This window comes from Apteryx rowi, unplaced genomic scaffold (genome assembly GCF_003343035.1).
Source record: "Apteryx rowi isolate R43461 unplaced genomic scaffold, aptRow1 scaffold_193, whole genome shotgun sequence".
In the NCBI taxonomy this organism is placed as follows: domain Eukaryota; kingdom Metazoa; phylum Chordata; class Aves; order Apterygiformes; family Apterygidae; genus Apteryx; species Apteryx rowi.
The window spans coordinates 629414-648694 of record NW_020448230.1 but is presented as its reverse complement, the minus strand read 5'-3'; the positions used below and the strand labels follow the sequence as shown (position 1 = coordinate 648694).

Here is a 19281-nt window from a genome sequence, read left to right as displayed (position 1 = left end):
TTCTTACCTGCATTTACTGGGACACTCAGTACAATTCCAAGAGATATCAAGGTGGGGTACGTAATAGCAATTCCAAAGTTTAATAGAATATTGAATGCTGAAGAAAGAAAGAAAATCACCTTTTATTATTAGATTCACAGTGAAACCGGGAAAAAGAGACTGTCACCTGAAAAATGCTGAGTTATTCCCCCTGTACATTGTCCACATAGGCTGCACATTAACTCCTGCTAGTATTCCTGGAAGTTACCTGTACACAGATGTTTGTCTGCTGCATGTCTATCTGTCTGAGGCATTGCTATTTCTAGCAGACTGTATAGCCCACCGGGGTCCAGCAGCAGGATCAGGATGAGGTTTGGATATTTTCTCTCTCTTAGCGTTAAATGATAAAGCTTGATTCCTGGGCTATTCCCAATTTCTATACTGATCCCCTTTTCCTGCTGAAAGACTAAATATTTTTCATCTAGGAGATTTCAGCCAAACAGGCACTTCTCTCTGGATACTTCTTATGAAAAAAGCTGTCTGCAGCTGCAGGTGGAACATATTGTAACTCTAACCCTCTTCCTCACAGGAACCTGGTAAATATCATTTCACTGTGATATCGTACACCATTCGTGGAGTGTCCTATGACAAATTAGGAATTGCTTTGGACCAAATGCACCCTTGATCTATGGTATTTATCTCTAGCAAAGTCACAAGAGCCTCACCAGTACAGAATATGTCAGCAGCTGGGGCTCTGATTGATTTCTAATAAATATATACCTATATCACACATCCCAGTGATCACCTGCCAAATTCTGCACTATTTCCTTACAGAAAACTTCCATTTAGTCCACTTATAAGTAAACTGGAGATACTTCTGGAGTCAAACAGGGTGACTGCTTAGGGTAAAAGGCACTGCACTGTGATGCTGGACAGGGATAGAAATGCACTATTTCCAGTTGAAATTAAAGGAACAGTTTAGGAGATGTGATGCCMTTAACCAGTTTAGAGACCAACTGCGGCGCCAGAGTCAACACACATGGTTTAGCAAGGAACAGCACCCCATTTCTGATGATTATGAATCATCAGACCCTGGATTTAGCATCCCGCCCAAGCTGAGGTCCTTTGGTGGCAAAGTAGCAGCAGCTGAAGTAAGAAGTGCCACCTACCAAATTCCCATCAGTGCTATGTGATGCTAAATTTTCTAAAGATTCCTACGCTTTAGGAGCCATTTGCTATTACTGAAGTCCCCAGAGGTGCTGGAGGTTGGCCTTGACTGGCCCGGCCAGTGCCTTGGTTACCTGTGGAATACTGATGAGCGCATGGTGACACCCCTCCCTGAYGAGCTCCTTCCCATGACAGCACAGGCAAGCATATTTGTCCCTGTGACACTTCACAGGTAGGAGTTAGAACAAACTTTGCAGTTTAGTCTCACAGCATGGTCTAATGAAAGCCATGATACTTTGGTTGGTGACAGCCAAACCGAGGCCGTGTAAGAGTGGACCTTCTGCATGATTTCTCAAGCTAAAACAGGTTCAGAAATAGAGAAGACAGTTCCTGTATGTCAGAGATATACAGCTTGCCTCAGTGGCTGGTTTCTGGCACACTCTCTCACCCTTGAGCATTACAAACATCTGACATATACTTACTCAATAAGAGAATTGAAAATCCGCAAAGGTTTCCCCAAGGAATGACATCGAAAGAGCTCCAGTATTCCACTTTGGTAAAATAAAGGATGACAGGAATACAGGTAACGAAGAGGACATTGAAGACAGCTAACACAGACAGAAATAAGGCGGCTTCTCCAAACTTAGCACTGCCCAGAAGAAGTTTGAATAAAACCTGCAAGAGAAGAACACAYGGGCTTGTTAAGCTCTCTTGTACCTGCTGTCACTTAGTACTACTCCTGTGGCAGGCTGGCACCCACAGCGCCTGGCGCCCTGCTCAGGGCAGAGGGACTGCACGTGGAGTGGTGCTGGGCTGCACATACGTAACAGCGTTGGCCAGACACCTGTGACTGCTATTAGTGAAGCTCTGCCCAGCGGCTCGTGTGCCGGGGACTTCTTGCTCTGGGTGCTCCCCTGCACATAGATGGGGGCAGCTGCCAAGCAAACCCCGTGTGAAGGAGGCTCGGTGGGTTGTTACCAGGACCCGGCATCTCCCAACAAGCCTGCAAGCTCTGTGGCTTGGGTGAGTGGGCTGGCAGGGGCACCACTGCCAGGGATGACAGGCTGCTCTGAAGGGATTTCCCTTTGCCCCTCATTCCCTTTGCTTTGACTTGCCTGTCAATCAATCCCCTTTAATTGGGAGGATTTTTTTTCTGTGATGTGAATCTCCTCCTCCTCCTAGACACTGGATGGAGAAACGCTTCCCCAGGCTATACTGAGAGGTGGGACTTGCCTTCCCTCGGGTGCTCTGCAGGGCCACCAGGTGAAAGGCTCATGGCTTGATGACTGTTTACAGTGTATTTTTTAGGAAGTAAATGAGGCTTAAAGCCTCCAAGTTTTACATTAACTTGTAGCATGCCCAATTTTTTCTGAAGAAGGAAGGGCCCTGCTACCTTGAAGAAGCAGGCTGTGATAAGAGTAATATTTTGGTGTACTTTACTGATCGGGGTTGCTGAGCTGGCGGCACCCTCTTGCGAGAGGCAGACTGGCCTGAGCCTTAYCAGGGCCCGACATCTCGCCCTCAGCGAGAGCAGCAGGGCTGGGATCGGCTTGTCCCCAAAAGGCCGATACTGCAGCAACCAGACAGTCCAGAGCTCATTGATGGAGTGATTAGGGGGACTGCAAAGAGTGATTTAAAAGCTTTGGTTTGCTAATAAGGAATAGGAGAAGAGAGAAAGAGAGGAAATAAAGAATGTGAGTAGCCCATCTGGGGCACCCCTGCTGCCTCATTCCTCAGCTTGTGCTGGGATCTGCATGAATTTTCCACCACAGACCTGCAAGGATCTGGTGGATCCCATGTGCTCCAGGCACAGCCTTCCCTGACACGTGCTGCAAATGGAGACTGGCGATGGATTGTGATTTACTGTTTCATTCTGGGATGCCAGCACCCCTTTTCCTGTTTTGCATGGTCAGGGTCTGCTGTCTCTTCCTCATGTCTAACTAGACCACCTCAAGCAAGTCTAGCAGGGCTGCTACCAGCTCCCTTTTCTTTTTTCTTTTTTTTTTTTTGGTGAATTGTATCTGTCTGGCCCAGCACAGTGATGCTTCAGGAGGAGGGAAGCAGAACCAGCTACACAGCCATAACTGGCCGGTGCAGCTGCATTATAGCACAAAATGTCTTGACTGCTGGTTATTCCTCATTTGCCACCTCAGGATGTTGCAGTGGCCCTGGCTACAGGCATGGAGGCAGCTGGCAGAGGCAGCCTGACCTGTCCATGTCTGGAGGAGGTGTGCAGGGCGGGCTGTATGAGGAGCTGGTACTGCTCCATCCAGTGTAGCTTGCTGGACACTTACACCTGCCTGCCCTTTTAGCATGCGCTTGCATTGAACTTAGAGAAATTGAGTCAAACTGCAGCAAGCAAGGCCAGTACAGCCACAGCAGCATGGCTTTTGTTTCAGCTGCCCAGCTCCATGTGTCCTCGAGCATAGGAGGATACACCCTGCTGTCACCTCTCCACGCCTGGACACTGCTTGCACATGGTGGAGCAACCCCAAGACCCCTGACCCCAGGGAGCTGTGGTGCCACAGGAAATGGGGCAGAGCCAAGCTCTAGCCTTGAATAAGTATTTTCTTTGCCTTCTGGTGGTGTTTCCTCAAGTCTGGAGGGCCATGTTTCTGCCTGACCTTGGAAGGAAATGCTGTTTTAGAGGAAAGAGCAATATGAAACTCCATGAGTTCCCTTGTTTAAGGCTATCTGAAAAAGCGAGTGGAAAGCAGTAGAGCACCGTGCTGAGGGATGAACCTGGCTGCTTCTCAGTTTGGTGGATCTCCCTGGACTGCCGGGGTTAATGCTGCAGCACTTAGCTGGCCTATTTGCCTTGCAGTTCATCAGACCAGATGGAGATATTGACACCTCTTCCCAGTGTACACATCTGAGCTAGGGTTGATGAACTGCACCCTAAAAGTGCTCATTTCTCTCTGCAGACAATGGCTCTGAGTGCCATGAGCAGCACAGAGGCAAATACATAAGCATGTGCTTTGGATTTTAAGCATGTGATTATTTCCTTGATTTTCATAGGCTATGTATGCTACTGAATGAGGACTGGCCAAGGGAGGTAATGCGGTGACTTGAAAAAGAAGCTATGATTTTGCTAAATCTCTTGCAGGGCACTTTCAGAGTGTGTGATTAAATCCAGCAGCCTCATTTTTCAAGAAGCGCAAGACATCTGTAATGCCTCCTGTGGGCACTCTCCCCAAGGAGCAGGCATTTTTACCCAGAGTGAGGGCAGAAGCCAAAGTAAGTGAATACCTGAGCCATTTATAGTCATTGTGTTTATGGCAGAGATCCTCAAAGAAGGGCATGTGGCAATGAACTGCACGAAGTGAGACGGGAGCAACTGAAGTCAATGACAGGGGGTGACTGGCATCTCTCTGGGTGAGGAGACCCCGATGTATTTACCTTGTAGAGAGCAGACATTGAGGCAGAGCCCACCACCAGGGCTATCCCAATAACGGAGTGGCTGTGAAACCCATCAGCGTACGTCATCATAACTATTCCTGCAATAGCAAATATAGCAGCCACGATCTGGGTGGAGACAAATAGAAAGCAAGTGTTACTGAGCAACCTTGCCATGGGAAAACACGAGGGTGGCTTTTCATGAGAGGGCAGTATTTCTGCATCATCTGCTCCTGCCCTTTTTTACCAGGAAAGCTGCAGCAACCCTAGGCCCGTCCCAGCAGAGCCAGTGCTGGCCCCCCCCCCGCCGCTTCCCTGGTGGGCTGCGGGCCTGCCTCAGGGCAGCAGCGACGGAGAGGCGGCATCAGGGCAGCTTGTCCTCGGTGTCTTGTCTCTCTGACTGCTCTGAAGAGGGGATTTCATCTCTGCCGCTGAGTGTCCCCCTCGGCCTGGTCCTGCAGTGTGTGTGTGACTGTAACACACGAATGCAAATTCCCTGGTGCTGCAGGAACGACTCTGAATCCTGAGGAGGTTTTGGTGGAAAAGGCTTGTTGAAATAAACAGGGAAATAAAACTCATGTAGCTACTTTCAGGTTCAGCCCATCAGCCATCTGACATGGGGAAGAAGCAGGATGGGCTGAGGGAGGTTTAGCAGGCACAAGCGTTTATAGACATTTTGGTCCATCACCACCTGCGGCTGTGGCCCAGACCAACTGCACTATTTCTGCCAGGTGAATTTCACCATTTTCAAGGTGTTGCAGTGCCTCACTGCAATGAATACGAGTACGACTGAGAGGCCTGGGCACACCTGAGCCTCCGTGGGCTTGGGTGCCTGAGGGGCACTGGGCCAGTAGCTTTTTGGTGGCTTCTGTGCTCGTTGGACATGGAGATGTGGTTGCAGATCCCAGCCTGTGAAYGCACAGCCAGCATTGGCTGGGAGCGAGGGACAGGCAGTGGCCTGGCTGGGCGCTTGGCGGTGAGCACGGGGGCAAGGACAGAGTGGAGGGGGAGGCAAGATCAGGGTATTTGCAGACACAGGGCTCTGTTTTGGGAAGAAAAACTTGGCCAGTTCAAGACCTAGAAGGAAAAGGATGGGAAAATAAGCTAATCCCCAGCCTAAAGGTTTGCTAACTTTGCTTCCCCAACATTTTGGTAGTGTTTTCTAAATAGTGTGGTTAAAGCACAAGCACAGAGCCAGGGTGAGAAGTAGAGGCAGAGGTGTCATTTCGGAGCAGAGAGAGAGGCTCAGTCGTCCAGCTTGACCCACAGCAATGCTCGAGGTGGTTCGTCCAGGGACCGGTATCATTTGTGAAGGAGGGGAACAAGCTACCTCTGAGATTTTCCTGTCAGCATGAGACCCCTGGCTTTCCTGCGACTGTCCTGCCAGATGCCTCAAGCCCCTCCAGGTGGTACTTCTGGATGACAAGACCTTTCAGCAGCCCCATCCTTGCTGTGGCTCTGCAGCCATGCAGGGACACCCTGCCTAGACCACAATCTCTTTGGCCATGCAGTCGCAGCGATGTTTCTAAGATGATTGGAATAAATTAGTTTATTCTGGCTGATAGCTAGTTCAATGCCAGCAAACCCTCTCCTGGGGCCAGACCTAGGTTATGAGTCCCACCACAGGCTGCTGTTGCCTGCACATCCAAGAGCCTTCTCTCACTGCCCTGCTTCAGTGCCAGAGATTCTGGGGCTGCTGTGAAGTCGCAGCGGGAAAGACCATGTCCTGAACACTGCTACTACCAATGAGAAAGCTGCTGCAGGGAGATCCCCTTTAGCAACTGCAGGTCCCCACCACAACCCTGTCCCATCAGCTGCAGCTCGTTCCCCAGGCTGAGCCGGGGCAAGGTCTGGGTGACATGCAGCTGTCCGAGCACATTCGCTGTCAGTGTGTCCTGCAGCGAAAAGGGGATGGGGAAGCACCCTAGGCTGATTGGACCAGCACAGCCAGCTGGACCAGGCTGAGGTAGGTGAGCTCTGAAATCAGGTTACAGGACTTCTGGAGATGTGGGGCCATTTCATCACCCCCAAATCAGCGCTACAGCATGTAACAGGCCGCAGCAGAGAGCAGGAAAGCTGAGATCCTGGGTGATCCGGCATCAGGATGTGGCAAGAGGCAGAGGGATGCTGGAGCATACAGCTGTACAGTCAAATTTTGAAACTTGGGGTCTGAAAATGCTCCTGTAAAAGCTTCCACAGAAAATCATCAAGCAGGCAGCTCCTGCACACTGATACCAATGTCTGCAATCCCTCTTAGGGGAAAATGCCCCATTTTTGCAAAAAAGATGTACTTTCCAAAGGCRTTTCTGTAGAATGGCATAGAAGTATAAGGGTTGAAAAAAGGCAAAATCAGCAGAAAAATACACTCCCTGGAAAATACAACTTTTAATGATTATTATCTCAGTAAGAAGGGGTTTGAGTCTAGAAATTGCTGCACAAGATGCTGAATACACAGAGCTGAGGGTTATGGAGGAGCAGGATTTCCCTCAYCCTGTTCAGCCCCTCACAGGACAAAGTCTGTGGGCAGCACATTCGGAAGATGCTGAATCCACACAGCAGTTTGCAGCCCAAATGATACTCAAAGGATTTATGACCTGATTAGAGCTGAGCCAGATCCAAACTGCAAAGACTGGGTGTGCACATTGCTGAATTTCGGGAGGTTCAGATAAGGCATCTTGGCTTGCATCCCTGTCTGCATAGGATCTTTCCACACACAGCTGCAGTGCATCCATTTCTAATGGAAAGCATGGTATCTGTGCAAGTAGGCCCTGCAGTCCTAGACAGGCTTCTTTTCTTAAGGCAAAGAGAGAAAAAAACCCAGTGCATTCCTCTACATCAAAGCGGGGCTATTTCAAACAGGCAGAACTGAAGGAATATCCAGACAGTCTGCATGGATACTGATGCRCAAGAAAAAAAAAGGCATCAAATGAAACTAGCATGTGGCAGGTGCAGAACAAACCAAAGGAGATTTGTCTTCACCATGGAAATTCTTGCTGTGGGATACTGTGGATGTGAAAAGTTTACAAGGATAAACTCACAGAAGAAAAAATCCATCAAGGACTGTTAACTGCATGAACATCACTTCTGTCTCAGAAAGTCCTTGAGCCACAAATTGCTGGAGGCTGGGGAGTCTCATGAAGAAATATCATTATAGGCTTTTCCTGTTCAGATGCATTTTTCTAGGTGTCCACTACTGGCAGCTGTTGCAGACCGGTTCCCGGGGCAGATGGACCTTTGTTCTGGCTCAGTGGTGCTCATCATAGAGTCTCCAGGTGTGTGCCCAGGGCTCCTCTGAAAGATGGCATCTTCAGCCCTTTAATATCCCCTGTGCTACAGACCAGGCAACTGAAAAAAAAGTGATGGCTGCAGCATTTCCTGCAGCATCTGTTCAAGCCTGGGCAATCCTCCATCAGAGACCTGTTGTGGTCTGTTCACCCTTCACTGGAAAGCCAGGGCCTGCCTTGGGCTGTGGCAAAGCAGCTGGAGCCTCCATGGCCCATCCATAAAGTGAACTGCTGCAGTAGAAACTCAGTGGAAAAGGGTGCAGTAATGAATTCAAGAATAGCAAGCATCAAGTTTTGCTTTTAACTTCAGGGGCTGGCTGGCTTCAGAATACCTCCCTGGAGACAAGGTCTCCGTCTGGTTGCAAAGGAAGTCATGATTTGGGATTTGATAATGTATTTTTTTCAAAGTCCCACTGACAGGTGTGCTTGTCTATACATTATGTACGCAGGAGATGCTAGCAACTGATGGTTCTCTTGAATGCTGAACTATTTTATTTATTTACTGTACCATGAAGGGAAACACTAGAGTCAAAGATCAAAGCAGATAAAGCCAGTCTGCAAACGATTTTGCTCTGGCAGAAGTTCCTGCCTCTTTTATCAAGTATGTCATGACTATCAGATGGGTCTTGGACTAACCTCTCAGTCTGTCAGCATGTCAGAAGTGTCACATACCTTTTCTCTGGGAGCCTTTCAACCTGTCTATCAAGCATGTCATTAGCAGCAGTTAAGCTCTGCCTGCATCATGGCATACCACAGCTACCGGGCTGTGGTTATTTGCAAATGCCTTGGGACTTCAGGTGACAGGGCTTACAGAAGGAATGCTTCGGGCATGCACAGCTTCATTACATGTTTGCCGTGTGTGAAAGGAAGAGGACCCCTCACATCCTACCTGGACAACCCAGCCTGGACTCTGGGCAAGGTGATCAGAAAGCRGGAGAAGTGCAGCTTTGTTGCAGGAGATGTAGGGACTTGCAAGTATCTAAGCAGCAAAGCTGGGATTTTGTAGCCCGCTCGTACACTTAAACTCCATCCACATTGGGATTTAAGTGCTTGTAGTTGCACTTCCAAATAGGACAGGCCAAACAGGACACCTGTAAGTGCTTAAATACCACTGCGATGCTGGCCTTGTGCATCTGGCTCTACTTCAGCTTGTGAACAGGCACACCTGATGTATACAATCAGCAGATTGCTGCAGATCACAAGCAATTGTATTAGCATGTGTTAAAAAGTTCTTGCCTCTCTGTATGTTCCTACCCAAAGGGAAACACATTATATGGTGTCTGCTTAAACAGGTTCAAAAGCTGTTGGCTCTATTTTCTGTTGCTGAGGGGAGACCTGAGATCTCCTCCTGGGCCCTGACGGTGCCCCTGAGCACAGCGTGACCAAGGTCCCAGGCTGGTCGCTGCACTGCAGGCTGAGCCACTTTTCACATGAGCTATACAGAAAGGCAGGAAGGAGGGCAGAAAACCTGCCTTGCCAGCCGAGAAGAAAAGGAGAAGACGCTCCCCGCAGATGGCCCTTCACAAAGAGGTGCATCCCCAGCGCTCCCTGGCGCCACACTGAGGTGGGGGACCACCGCTGCCATCCCTGCCAATCCCTAGGGACAAGCATCCCCTTACTCGCGCTTTGCCACAGGTCAGGAAAACACAACACATTTTGGAGTAGCAATAATAAGTTTGCCAAAGCGTGAATAGTGCTGCTGGGAGCCCCTTCTCCCTGCACCCGGGCTCCTTGCTAATCAGTGGCCGGGGCCGGGGTGAGTCATGTGTCCCACTGGGCAGGGCAGCGAGGCGGCTGGCGAGGCAGCCTTCGCCGCCCTTCGCTAGAGCCAGGAGCGATGGTGAGCGGCTGGGATGCGTGGCGGGAGCACTGCACAGCCGCCTGCTTCCCTGCCTGCTGCCTCACCTGGAGACGTTGGTCTCCGGCAGGCTGACCTCTCCCAGGGCAAGACATGACTGAGACCACAGCCCTTCGTGTGCTCCGCTCTTTCTGCCCCTTTGGAAAGTGGGAGAAAATCCAGAGCAGGTTTCATCCATCAGCACCTGTCACCTGCAGTGGCACAAGGCCAAGCCCAGCTACAAACCTCCTGGTGAGTCCCTGGGACCCACCCAGGTATTTACACATATTCACCCCAGAAGAGCACAAGCCATTCACAAAATTGTCCTTGGTCTTGCATGTATGTGTCTGTATGTGTATCCATATACATATTGGCTTCTTTCACCCCAAACCAGTCATATCCAGAAGTGAGAAATAGCCCATGCAGACCCATAGTGCGATGATTTAAGGGACAACCTGTAAATGCAARAAAGCAGAAGTCATCCAATTGCACATCTCCTCTCCTGGGATCTGACCAGCACCAAGAAAAAACATGAAGACCACAAAACTTTTTTTTCTACCTCTATCAGCATGGCTAGGATAACAGTGACACTTCCCTGCCCCCAGGATTATTTCAGGATACTCTTGCCGATGTACTCAAACACAGTTAATTTGTTTTCAAAGCACAGCTACCTGGGAAGTTTAATGGGCAAGCGCAGACACCAGCTGGAGAGGATGGGTATTTGGCAGGTACAATTTGCAATGATCCCCTGTGCAGCTTCTTGGCTGCAATAACTGCATGGTTGTCCAAGCTCTCCTGCCAGAGAGAAATACTTCTGGTAAAGTTAATTCTCAGTTGCTCCAAGCAGTGAGGTAGAAAAAACTCTTCTGAGCACTAAAAACATTGCCCAGCTTAGTGAGCAGAATGCTCCTCAAATGGGGGGGAGAGGAAATAGGTATTATTATCATCATAATTATTGTTAATATTAATACTTGTCTGCTGATACAGTTAGGCAGGAATGACTCACTGGTCTCTTTTTATTGTAATTACTCTCCGCCCTGGTGTAAACACCTTAGTGCTGGCCCGGTGAGTCACCATGGTGAAGGCCGGTTGCCCACCAGCCTTGCTTCGTTGCCAAAGGGCACCATATGTCAAGGGCCAGCAAAAYGCCAGTGCGTTCGGCAGGGAGCCACTGCCTGTGCCTGCGGCAGCCCAGCTGCTCCGTAGCGCTGGACGTGCGGGGCTGGCGGGCATGCTGCCCGATCCAGCGCAGCTGGCAGGCACCTGGGGCTGCAGGGTGTTATGACTCACCTGCGAAGAGACAGCCCCTGTGCCACAGGACCGGCCTCCTCACAGAGGTCTCATTTCCCCTAAAATGCAATGCTGGATACCTCCCATCACCTCCCCGTGTGCAGCCTGCTGCTCATTCCACTCGGTGCAAGAAGTGGGAGACCTGAATTAAATTTTTACCTTGGCCTGGGCGAGACAACCCCACCTCTCCTAGGCCCCAGAGGGTATCTTAGAGGAGGCAAGCTAAGCGCTAGATGCCTTGATCCCACTATGGATCAGTGTTTATGCTGGATTTAGGATGAGGGGCATAAAGAAACCATTGGGCTGCCCCCTCATCTGCAGGGAAACCCACCCAGAAAGAGCAGGCTAAGTCCTGGCACCTGCCTCCATGTCAGCAGCCAGTTCTGTCCCAAGCAAGCTGGGATACCCTGCAACTGCTGGCCAGCTATAAAACTGGATCCCTGCRCACACACGTGATAGTGGTCCTCCCGCACTGACACATGCACACATTTCAGAAGGTAAAAGAAGCCCAGTTCTCCTCTCCTGAGTTTCTCTTAGCTGAAGCACAAGACCAACAAGGATGCAAAGGGTAACAGTGCCACCCCACAAGGCTGCTGTTGCACACAGGCAGGAGGGGAGAGGGCCCAAAATATTCACAGGTAGGACTAGAAATGCCCTGTGCATAGTACGGGCTTGCAGGAATGCACAGTTAGAAACAGTTAGGTCTAATGCCACAGGCCTGGGAATTTTCACTCAAAAGAGATCAAGGAAAAACTGATGAATGTTCGCAGCAAAATGAAATTACCAGTTATCCTTCATCCAAGTTACCTCTTTTCTGAGGACAAATGCGCAAAGACACCAGGCTGCAGGAGACCAGAGATTCAGAGGTGGCTATGCACTCCCGGCCCGGCTGCGGGAAAGGACGAGCTCGCCCTCACTATGGATTTCTGCGCTGGCTCAGCCACCTGCAGGAGTTGGTGCTCAACTAAACCAGCAGGAGGAGAGGGGTAAAGGAAAGGCAGAAGGGAGAGGGGGAGGAAGGGAAACAGAGATAAGGAGTCACTTACCCTCACTCCCATGAACCTGTCCCTCAGAACGATCCATGAAAGCAAGAACACAAAAGCTTTGTTGCAGCAGAACAACACGGAGACATCCGTAGTGTTTATTTTCTTTATTGCATGTAAGTAAAGGTAGTTTGTCAGTGTCCAAAGAACACCGAAGGGTGCTGCCTTGGTAAAAAACACCTTCAAAGTCAAGCCATTGTCTCCAAAAAATCGGCAGCACTCCCTAAAACAAGGAGAGAAAGGCAGCATTATTACACAAGCCAGGCACAGGGTGTAGCAAATATATGGGTTTCCTTTATTTCTTGCTCCTCTTCTTTTCCGTTTAGGAAGACAGGGCACACACCTTATAGAGGAGGAAAACAAAACAAGTTTCAGCATCTGCGCAACAGCCATCACCTGCACAGAATACGAACGTGCGGGGGGTTGCAAGCACAAAAGGACAGCAAGAGGTGAAGCCAGGGGTTAAATTTCACCCTTGTGGTGAGCATGCCACAGCTGGACATCTCAGACACTGATGTTGCTCTTCTCATATCACGCCTGTGGAAACCAGGATGCGGAGGGGTCCAGCGCTGAGCCAGCGTCAGGACTGGCAGCAAAGCCCAGGCATCCCTGCCGTGCCTGCCCCGGTCGGGGGCCATGCTGCCGCCCGCCAGCCGCAGGGCAAGGGCACCCAGGGCAGGGTTTGGAGGAGCCTTGTCGGGGCCCAGTTTGGCCCTGGGATTTTCCACCGGAGGGGCAGGATGTGGCTAAATGCGCTCTCGGGGTAGTGGAGTGGGATGAGGCCRTTGCCAGCTGAGCGGATGGTGCAGAGCAGAGGCGAGTGGGGAGGACGGCGTGGGGGGCCRGGCCGTGACAGCGTGCTCGCCCCTCTGCCGTGGGGCTTTCCAGGAAGCGGCTGAGTCATCTGGAGCAGTAGTGATGGGGGAGCCCATGGCTATGCCTGGGTCCGGGGGAAGCAGGATGAGGGCAAGGGACGCTGTGAGTCCCGAAGCAGGAGGCAGCAGGAGCAGGTGCCGCTGTGGTGCAGGAAAGCAAAATGCCAATGGTTTATTTTTGGCAAGTCTGACAAGAAGAGAGTTGAAGCGGGGGCACAGGGAAGACATTAGTGAGCCTGAGGGCACCTACTTTAGTCTGACAGAGAGAATGAGGTTGGGAGAAGGCTGGATGAAGGACCTGGGGAGTGAGCAACAGCACGAGAGTGCCGAGAGCTGGAGCTGCTGGCGGGGAAGAGAGGACACAAGGTGAGGTGTCGCCAAGCCCGAGAGCTGCCGCAGCTCTGGGGAGGCAGCGTACGGCGAAAAGGGTCAGGGATGCAGTTGTAGGGGCCACCTCTGCTGCAGGCAGTGCAAGGTAAAGTCTGCATTCGACTGGCTTCTGCTGTGCAGCAAAACTGGCATCTGGGGGTTACGATGTACACACAGAAATTCAATAATGTAAAAAAGAAATGCAGTAGTCTGCGATGGGAAAGGTACAGCCTGCAGCCTAGCTAAGTGCTCAGATAGCAGTAAATAATGGGGCAGTTGCCTGTGCTGTTTGCTTGTTTTCAAACCTGCAAAACCCCTGAGGCCTTAAAGTACTTTAATGAGGTGCTTTGATAAAATATGAACAAAATTAAATTTTGCCCTGACAATGAATGCCAAATAGGTTTCCAGTGCTGCCTTGAATTTCAAGCTCTGTTTCCTTCCTGAGGCTGCTCATGTGGGTCTCATTATCTGGAGTCTGACGAAAGCTTGATTTTGATCCATTTTCTCAGAGGATGGGGCTGTATGAGGTGATCACCTAAAGAAACCAATCCCTATTCTGAACCTTTTCAGATTTTCCCCATTGCTAATTCTATGTATTTCTACAAAAGTAAAAGTAGTTTAGTATGTATTCTTGTGGATATGTGAAATTTGGCATTATTGGGTTTTATTCAGCTGTCTCAGTACACCTCTGAATAGGTCACTGGGCTTTGCTTACAAACCTGTTTCTCTCCAGGTAACCAGATTGCACACACCTTTAGGGTTACTTCCCTTTATGGGACTTCAGCTGTGTCTGGAGGGGGAGAAAGTCATCGTAATGGAGGAGCCCCCTTCATGGGCTGTCTGCTTACACCCCTTCTGCTGCAGCAGGTATAAGACTGCAGGGTAGAGGAAGTGCATTATTTTTATTTTTTGGTATTTGGTCAGCCTGACTTATGGCTGCGCAGAACTTGCCCATCTCTGGGTTTGATGACTCTGGCTTTGGCTGTTGCAGATGGACACTTTCATCTGAATCCCTGGCTCTTCACAGAACCAAGGCCTGCATTTGCAAGTGCAAGCAGGCAGCTGAGGGATGCTCGCAGCACTAACAGATGCTGCCTGGGCTGAACATGTGCTGCGGATTCACTCTCCAGACAGCCCCTTTCGCAAACATTATATTCACTTGAAACGGAGGCCTGTATTCAGCCCTGCAAAGCACTGCCTGCGCCAGCCACTTGGCACAGGAGACATGAGGGAATTGAAGTGAATGCAGAGAGACATTTAGAAATGAAATCCTGGGTCTGTGACTTGTCAGAACTTCAACTACGGGCTTAGACCTGGATGTTGCCGAGGGCTCGACTGCTAGTGTGTCACAGGCAGCCAGCCTAATGCCTTGAAGACAAAAAGCACAAGCACAGTTTAAATGAAATTACAGTAAGTAAGATTAGCGTGAGAGGGACAGGATGGCCTCAGTCAAATAAAAGGACTAAAATAGAATTCATTCTTCTCGGGAAAAAACATTATTCCTGCCAAAATCTCTTCCCCATGCATAGAATTGGGTATCACTATGTTATACATAGCCCAGCACGTCACACTGATATGGCTCCAGGGTGAGCAGCTCAGGCAAGCAACGATGTGCAATGAGGAATTAAGTATCTTGAATGGCCCTCAGAGGAATGACAGCCCCAAAATGAGAGCCTCATTCAGAGCCGGGAGGTAGGCTGGGGCCTTCCAAACCAAGCCACTTGTGCAGCTCACCTGCACCCCTGCCGCRTGCCGTCCTGGGGCAGCGAGGCAGCATGGCCACTGCCAGCCATGCTTGAGCTGCAACGTCAATCTGTGCCGTGCTGTTTTCCTCCTATGCTGGTGGCTGTGGCCCCCTCTGCTCCTGCCCTCCCACCTTAGCTGTCTGGCTTCAGTCTCCCTCCCTTCTGAATGTCTCTCCTCCCTTTGCTCTTCACTGTCAATTCTTCCCTTTTTGCCCATTTTCTTTTATCCCTATCTTCTCTGCTTCCTCTTCATGTCCACCCAGAGAGCTCCTTTCTAGCAAAGTCTCTGAAACCATTCTTGGAGAAGTTAATTACGATGAATATCAAACCACGCGTTAGCGAAACTGAAGCTCTCATCCAGAACCCACCTTGCTCTCTTGTTCTTGGGCCCTACAATTCTTCTCCCACCATTACCCCCCCTTTTTTTTTAACTATTTATTTATTTTTACTTTATTGCTCAAGTTCTCCTGGGCAAGGATTGTCTTTTGCTGTGCATGTGCACAGACAACAGCCCAGTGAGGTCTAGTGCCACACAATTAAGACCATCTAAAATCTCTGACTCGCTTACCAGCAAATATGGCCAGAGGTCAGAAATCAGGTCAAAATTCAGGAAATGGTGTACCATTAATACTTCAGGAAATGCTGTTCTCTATCACTGTGAATCCATTTCCTATTTTGTACAACAAGTGCTTTTTGCTAAGACACTTCSATTTTGCGACTTGCTTTAATGAGACAAGGTGGTTCAAACATGATAAGAAACATGTGCTTTTCATACACTCCAGGCCTCTTACTGGTTCTTTTCCAACATATAACACTGGATCTGCATGGCAGCATAGCCTGGCACTCACCCCACATCCTGTACGCACCCAGCGCAGTGCCTGAAAGGACTGTTGAGCCCAATGGGTGCACTGCCAAACCACGCACGCTTTTTGGGGCTAGCACACAGGTTAAATGGCTTTCTCGGACCTAGCATCTTAAATGAAATCTGAGGAGAATTAAGAGAAATGTGATAGTTTTGGTGTGCAAGGATGACTGCATAACAGCTCCCTCACAATGAATTGTCTCCCCAGGTTTGCCAATAGCTTATCAGAGAAACTCATTTTTTCCTGGAGCCATAACACAGCTTGTGAAGCCACATCAGGAAGTGTTCGATGAAAAGAGCTGTCAGTGTATTCATTCACATTAGATAAACAGTTATGGGAGCCAGACAGGACTGTGATATAACCTGCACAGTATCCCAGAACAATCAGGGGATGAAATCACTCCAGAATAACCTACCTTCAACTTTAAATATTTTGAAAACAGATTTTGGACACAGTTGCTTCTGCTGTCCAGTATTTCATGTGGGTACATTATACCCACTGAGTATTCTGATGTTTTATGATAGTGTCTGGCAGATATCCGTTCAAAAACAGAGCTTGTGCCCTGTGGCTATCCAGGCATGCTTGAACACACCAAAAGAGCCTGCATATAAATATTTTAACAATTTCATCTGGCAATGAAAATATATATCTTTAAGAAAGGTGAAAAAACATCCACAGGTTCCCTACCCAGAGGGCAGGTTGCAAGCATTCAGCGTCACTAACTCAGGAGCTGTGGACCCTTGTAGGAGGGTCCAAAGCCTCCTAAAACCTCCTTGGGTCACTCYCTGAGATTTGAAAGGGCAGAGCCTTGCTTGTCCACCTGCCTGGCAGGACATTGCAGGACCTCTGCTGGTGCCAGGGCTACCTGGACGTGCACGGTCTGTGCCAGGCACTTGCCCTTGCCCCGTTGGCAGCCTGATGCCGCTGGCACACCGCAGGCGGGGGCAGTCTGTGGGCAGCCCTGACGGGCAGGTGGCAAGAAGGGATGATGTCTCGTCACCCCGCTCTGCCCTGCAAGGTGTCCTCAAGGGCCAGCAGCCCAGTTGATAGCCATGACATCGGCCAAGATGACCGTGGCTGAGGCCTGCGCCCAGCACCCTGACACTGGAGCTGGCTTTCCAGCAAGCAGAGCAGAGCTGGGCTGTTGCCATAGGTGCACAACCCCTGCTGGTCAAGGTCTTCCTTGGGCTCCCTCTCACCCCTGCCCCAGAGCACCTACTTCTGGCCTTTGTTCCTAAGACTCATGTGGAGATCTCAAAGAGCTCCTTGCCTATATACAGCTAGACACCTCTACAAGAGKGAGAGCCCCTAGCCTATCTTGAACAATGGCCCAGTTAATGGAAAGCAACCTGATTTACTTACAAGGTGTATATTTTTTCATGCACCTCCAAGACATCCAGCTAGAGGAAGCCTCCTCCACACTCTGTCAGTTCCCTAAGTGACAAATGTGTGCACTTGCGGTTGTAATAACCAGGAAGAGCTCTGAAGCGACAGCAAAGTCCTTGTGAAACAGAATGGTAGTGGGTAGTTTCTTCTTACTGAACTTCAACTATGTACAAGTAACTTTTTACCTCTCAGCTGAGTACCCCAGGCTCTGTTTAGAGTCAATGGAGATACATTTCCCTGAGCTGCTTTTGATGTCTACCTTTGGAAGAACTGAAACCAGGAAGAAGCTGTTTCCCACCTTCAGCTCTAAAGGGAGCCTAGGGCAAGGAACAGACATGCATACCTCCAGGGTACGTCTGGTAAGAGAAATCCCACCCTTGGTGTTAAAAGAGAAATTCTGATCAAAGAGTGACCAAACCTACTCCTGCTGGCATTACTAGAAATCCTACAACTGCCAGTCTTGCTCATCACTGCAGCCCCAAAACTGCCTTGCTGATACAGTTTTGTTTGGCCAGCAGTGGGTTGAATTCACCCTGCTTCGCACACGGAGCCAGGCTGGGGAGGGGCTGGGGAAGCTGAAAACCCAAACTTACAGGTACTGATCTCCCTGGGCCTCCTAAGAGCCCGCTTTGCTGTTGAACTAGGATGTCGCATGCAGCGGGGAGTGAGAGCTGCCTGGGGACGGTTCTTCCCTTGCAGGACTGAGCCCCTACACAACTTGGTAGCCAGGGATTTTGTTCTTCTTCTAGGCATCAGGGTCTTCTTTTAATATCCATGGCACCCTATYTCGCTTGTTTGCTTCTGCTTGCTGTAACTGACTTTCAAGTCCCCCATAAGATAAGGTATGACATTTTAGTTCATATCTCTTTTTTGTACAGTGAATGGAAAACATACAAACGTTAACAGTGCTACTGCAAATTATCCATGCAAGCCTAATTGGTACAGGGATAAGCAGGACATGTTTTGCCTGCCAATTGCTAATGAAGAGGCCAGATTCGCTGGCACACTGGCTGCTTCGTTCCACCCCAGTGGCCCTGTGCTCACTCTGGTGAAAATCAGGAGCAAGTTAGCCCTATTCAATTTGCAGGTACAGACATTGCAAGGTCAAACAAAGTAGCAGTGCAGTCCAGAAAGGAAAAAGTCACTTGCTAGAAGCAGCAGTAGATCAAAACCTGCTTCAGACCAGAAGGTTCTAGTATGAACACTGTGACAATGCGAAAATGGTAGCAAAAGTTAACAACCYGGAAAGGAAAAATAACTGACTTGCACAAATGATTCCCTTTTGGAACATATTCCTCACACATATTTTCTATTTTGCTGCATCTTTCCCAAATATGTAATGGCAGTTTCAATAGCTTATTAATCTTTTTGGCATACTTTTGTTTTGAAGCACAAAGGGGCCAAACCCCTGGCCTGGGGGACCACTTAAGTGTGTGTCTTCTGGTTCTTGCCTACCTTTCCTCTTCAGTAGGTGGTTCTGTTGTGCAAAATGGGAATGAAATGCACTCATTCTGCTTTGGTAGATCTYATACATTCATTAGCACCAGCTTCAAAGTTGTGGAGAAACATCCCAACTACGTAGCAGCAGTTAAAGATTAAAAAGGCAGTGAGAGATGAATTTTGTTAAACATGTAATTGTGAGATCAATGGGAAAGAAGTAGCGCTTTACTGTCCTATTTTATTTGGAAGTTTCATTTGATTGCAACACCTGCTTTTAATATGTTTAACTCTTACTTACTTAGCATGCAATTTTGGCACTAACTGCTTCTGATTTACCTCATTTGGGGATGCATAGTTGCAGTGACTGAAATATTTTGTTGGTCTTGTTGTGTTGGAGATGCACATAATGGGGCAGAGCTAATTTGTCATTTGCTGGGTTAATGAAGATAAACACTAGAAAGATTATGAGGAAAACAAGAACTAGTATATGAAAGACTATGGAACCAGCAAACAATTTAGAGTAAAAAAAAAAATACACACAGCAAGGTCTTTACGGCTCAGGCTTTTCTGTAGTACCTGTCATCGCAGCACAGCTTCTGTAGTGTCA

General features: G+C 49.2%; 1 protein-coding gene across 1 annotated transcript in view; it reads right to left on the bottom strand.

The window, feature by feature from the left end:
- SLC35F3 (solute carrier family 35 member F3) overlaps positions 1-19281 on the bottom strand; it is a 193272-nt gene that overhangs the window by 1968 nt on the left and 172023 nt on the right. The window contains exons 4-7 of the mRNA XM_026062801.1: positions 12000-12219; positions 4546-4671; positions 1629-1821; positions 8-97 (exon numbers count right to left, since the gene is read on the bottom strand). Coding sequence (XP_025918586.1) covers positions 8-97; positions 1629-1821; positions 4546-4671; positions 12000-12219 — 629 coding nt within the window. The remainder of the gene's footprint in view (positions 1-7; positions 98-1628; positions 1822-4545; positions 4672-11999; positions 12220-19281) is intronic.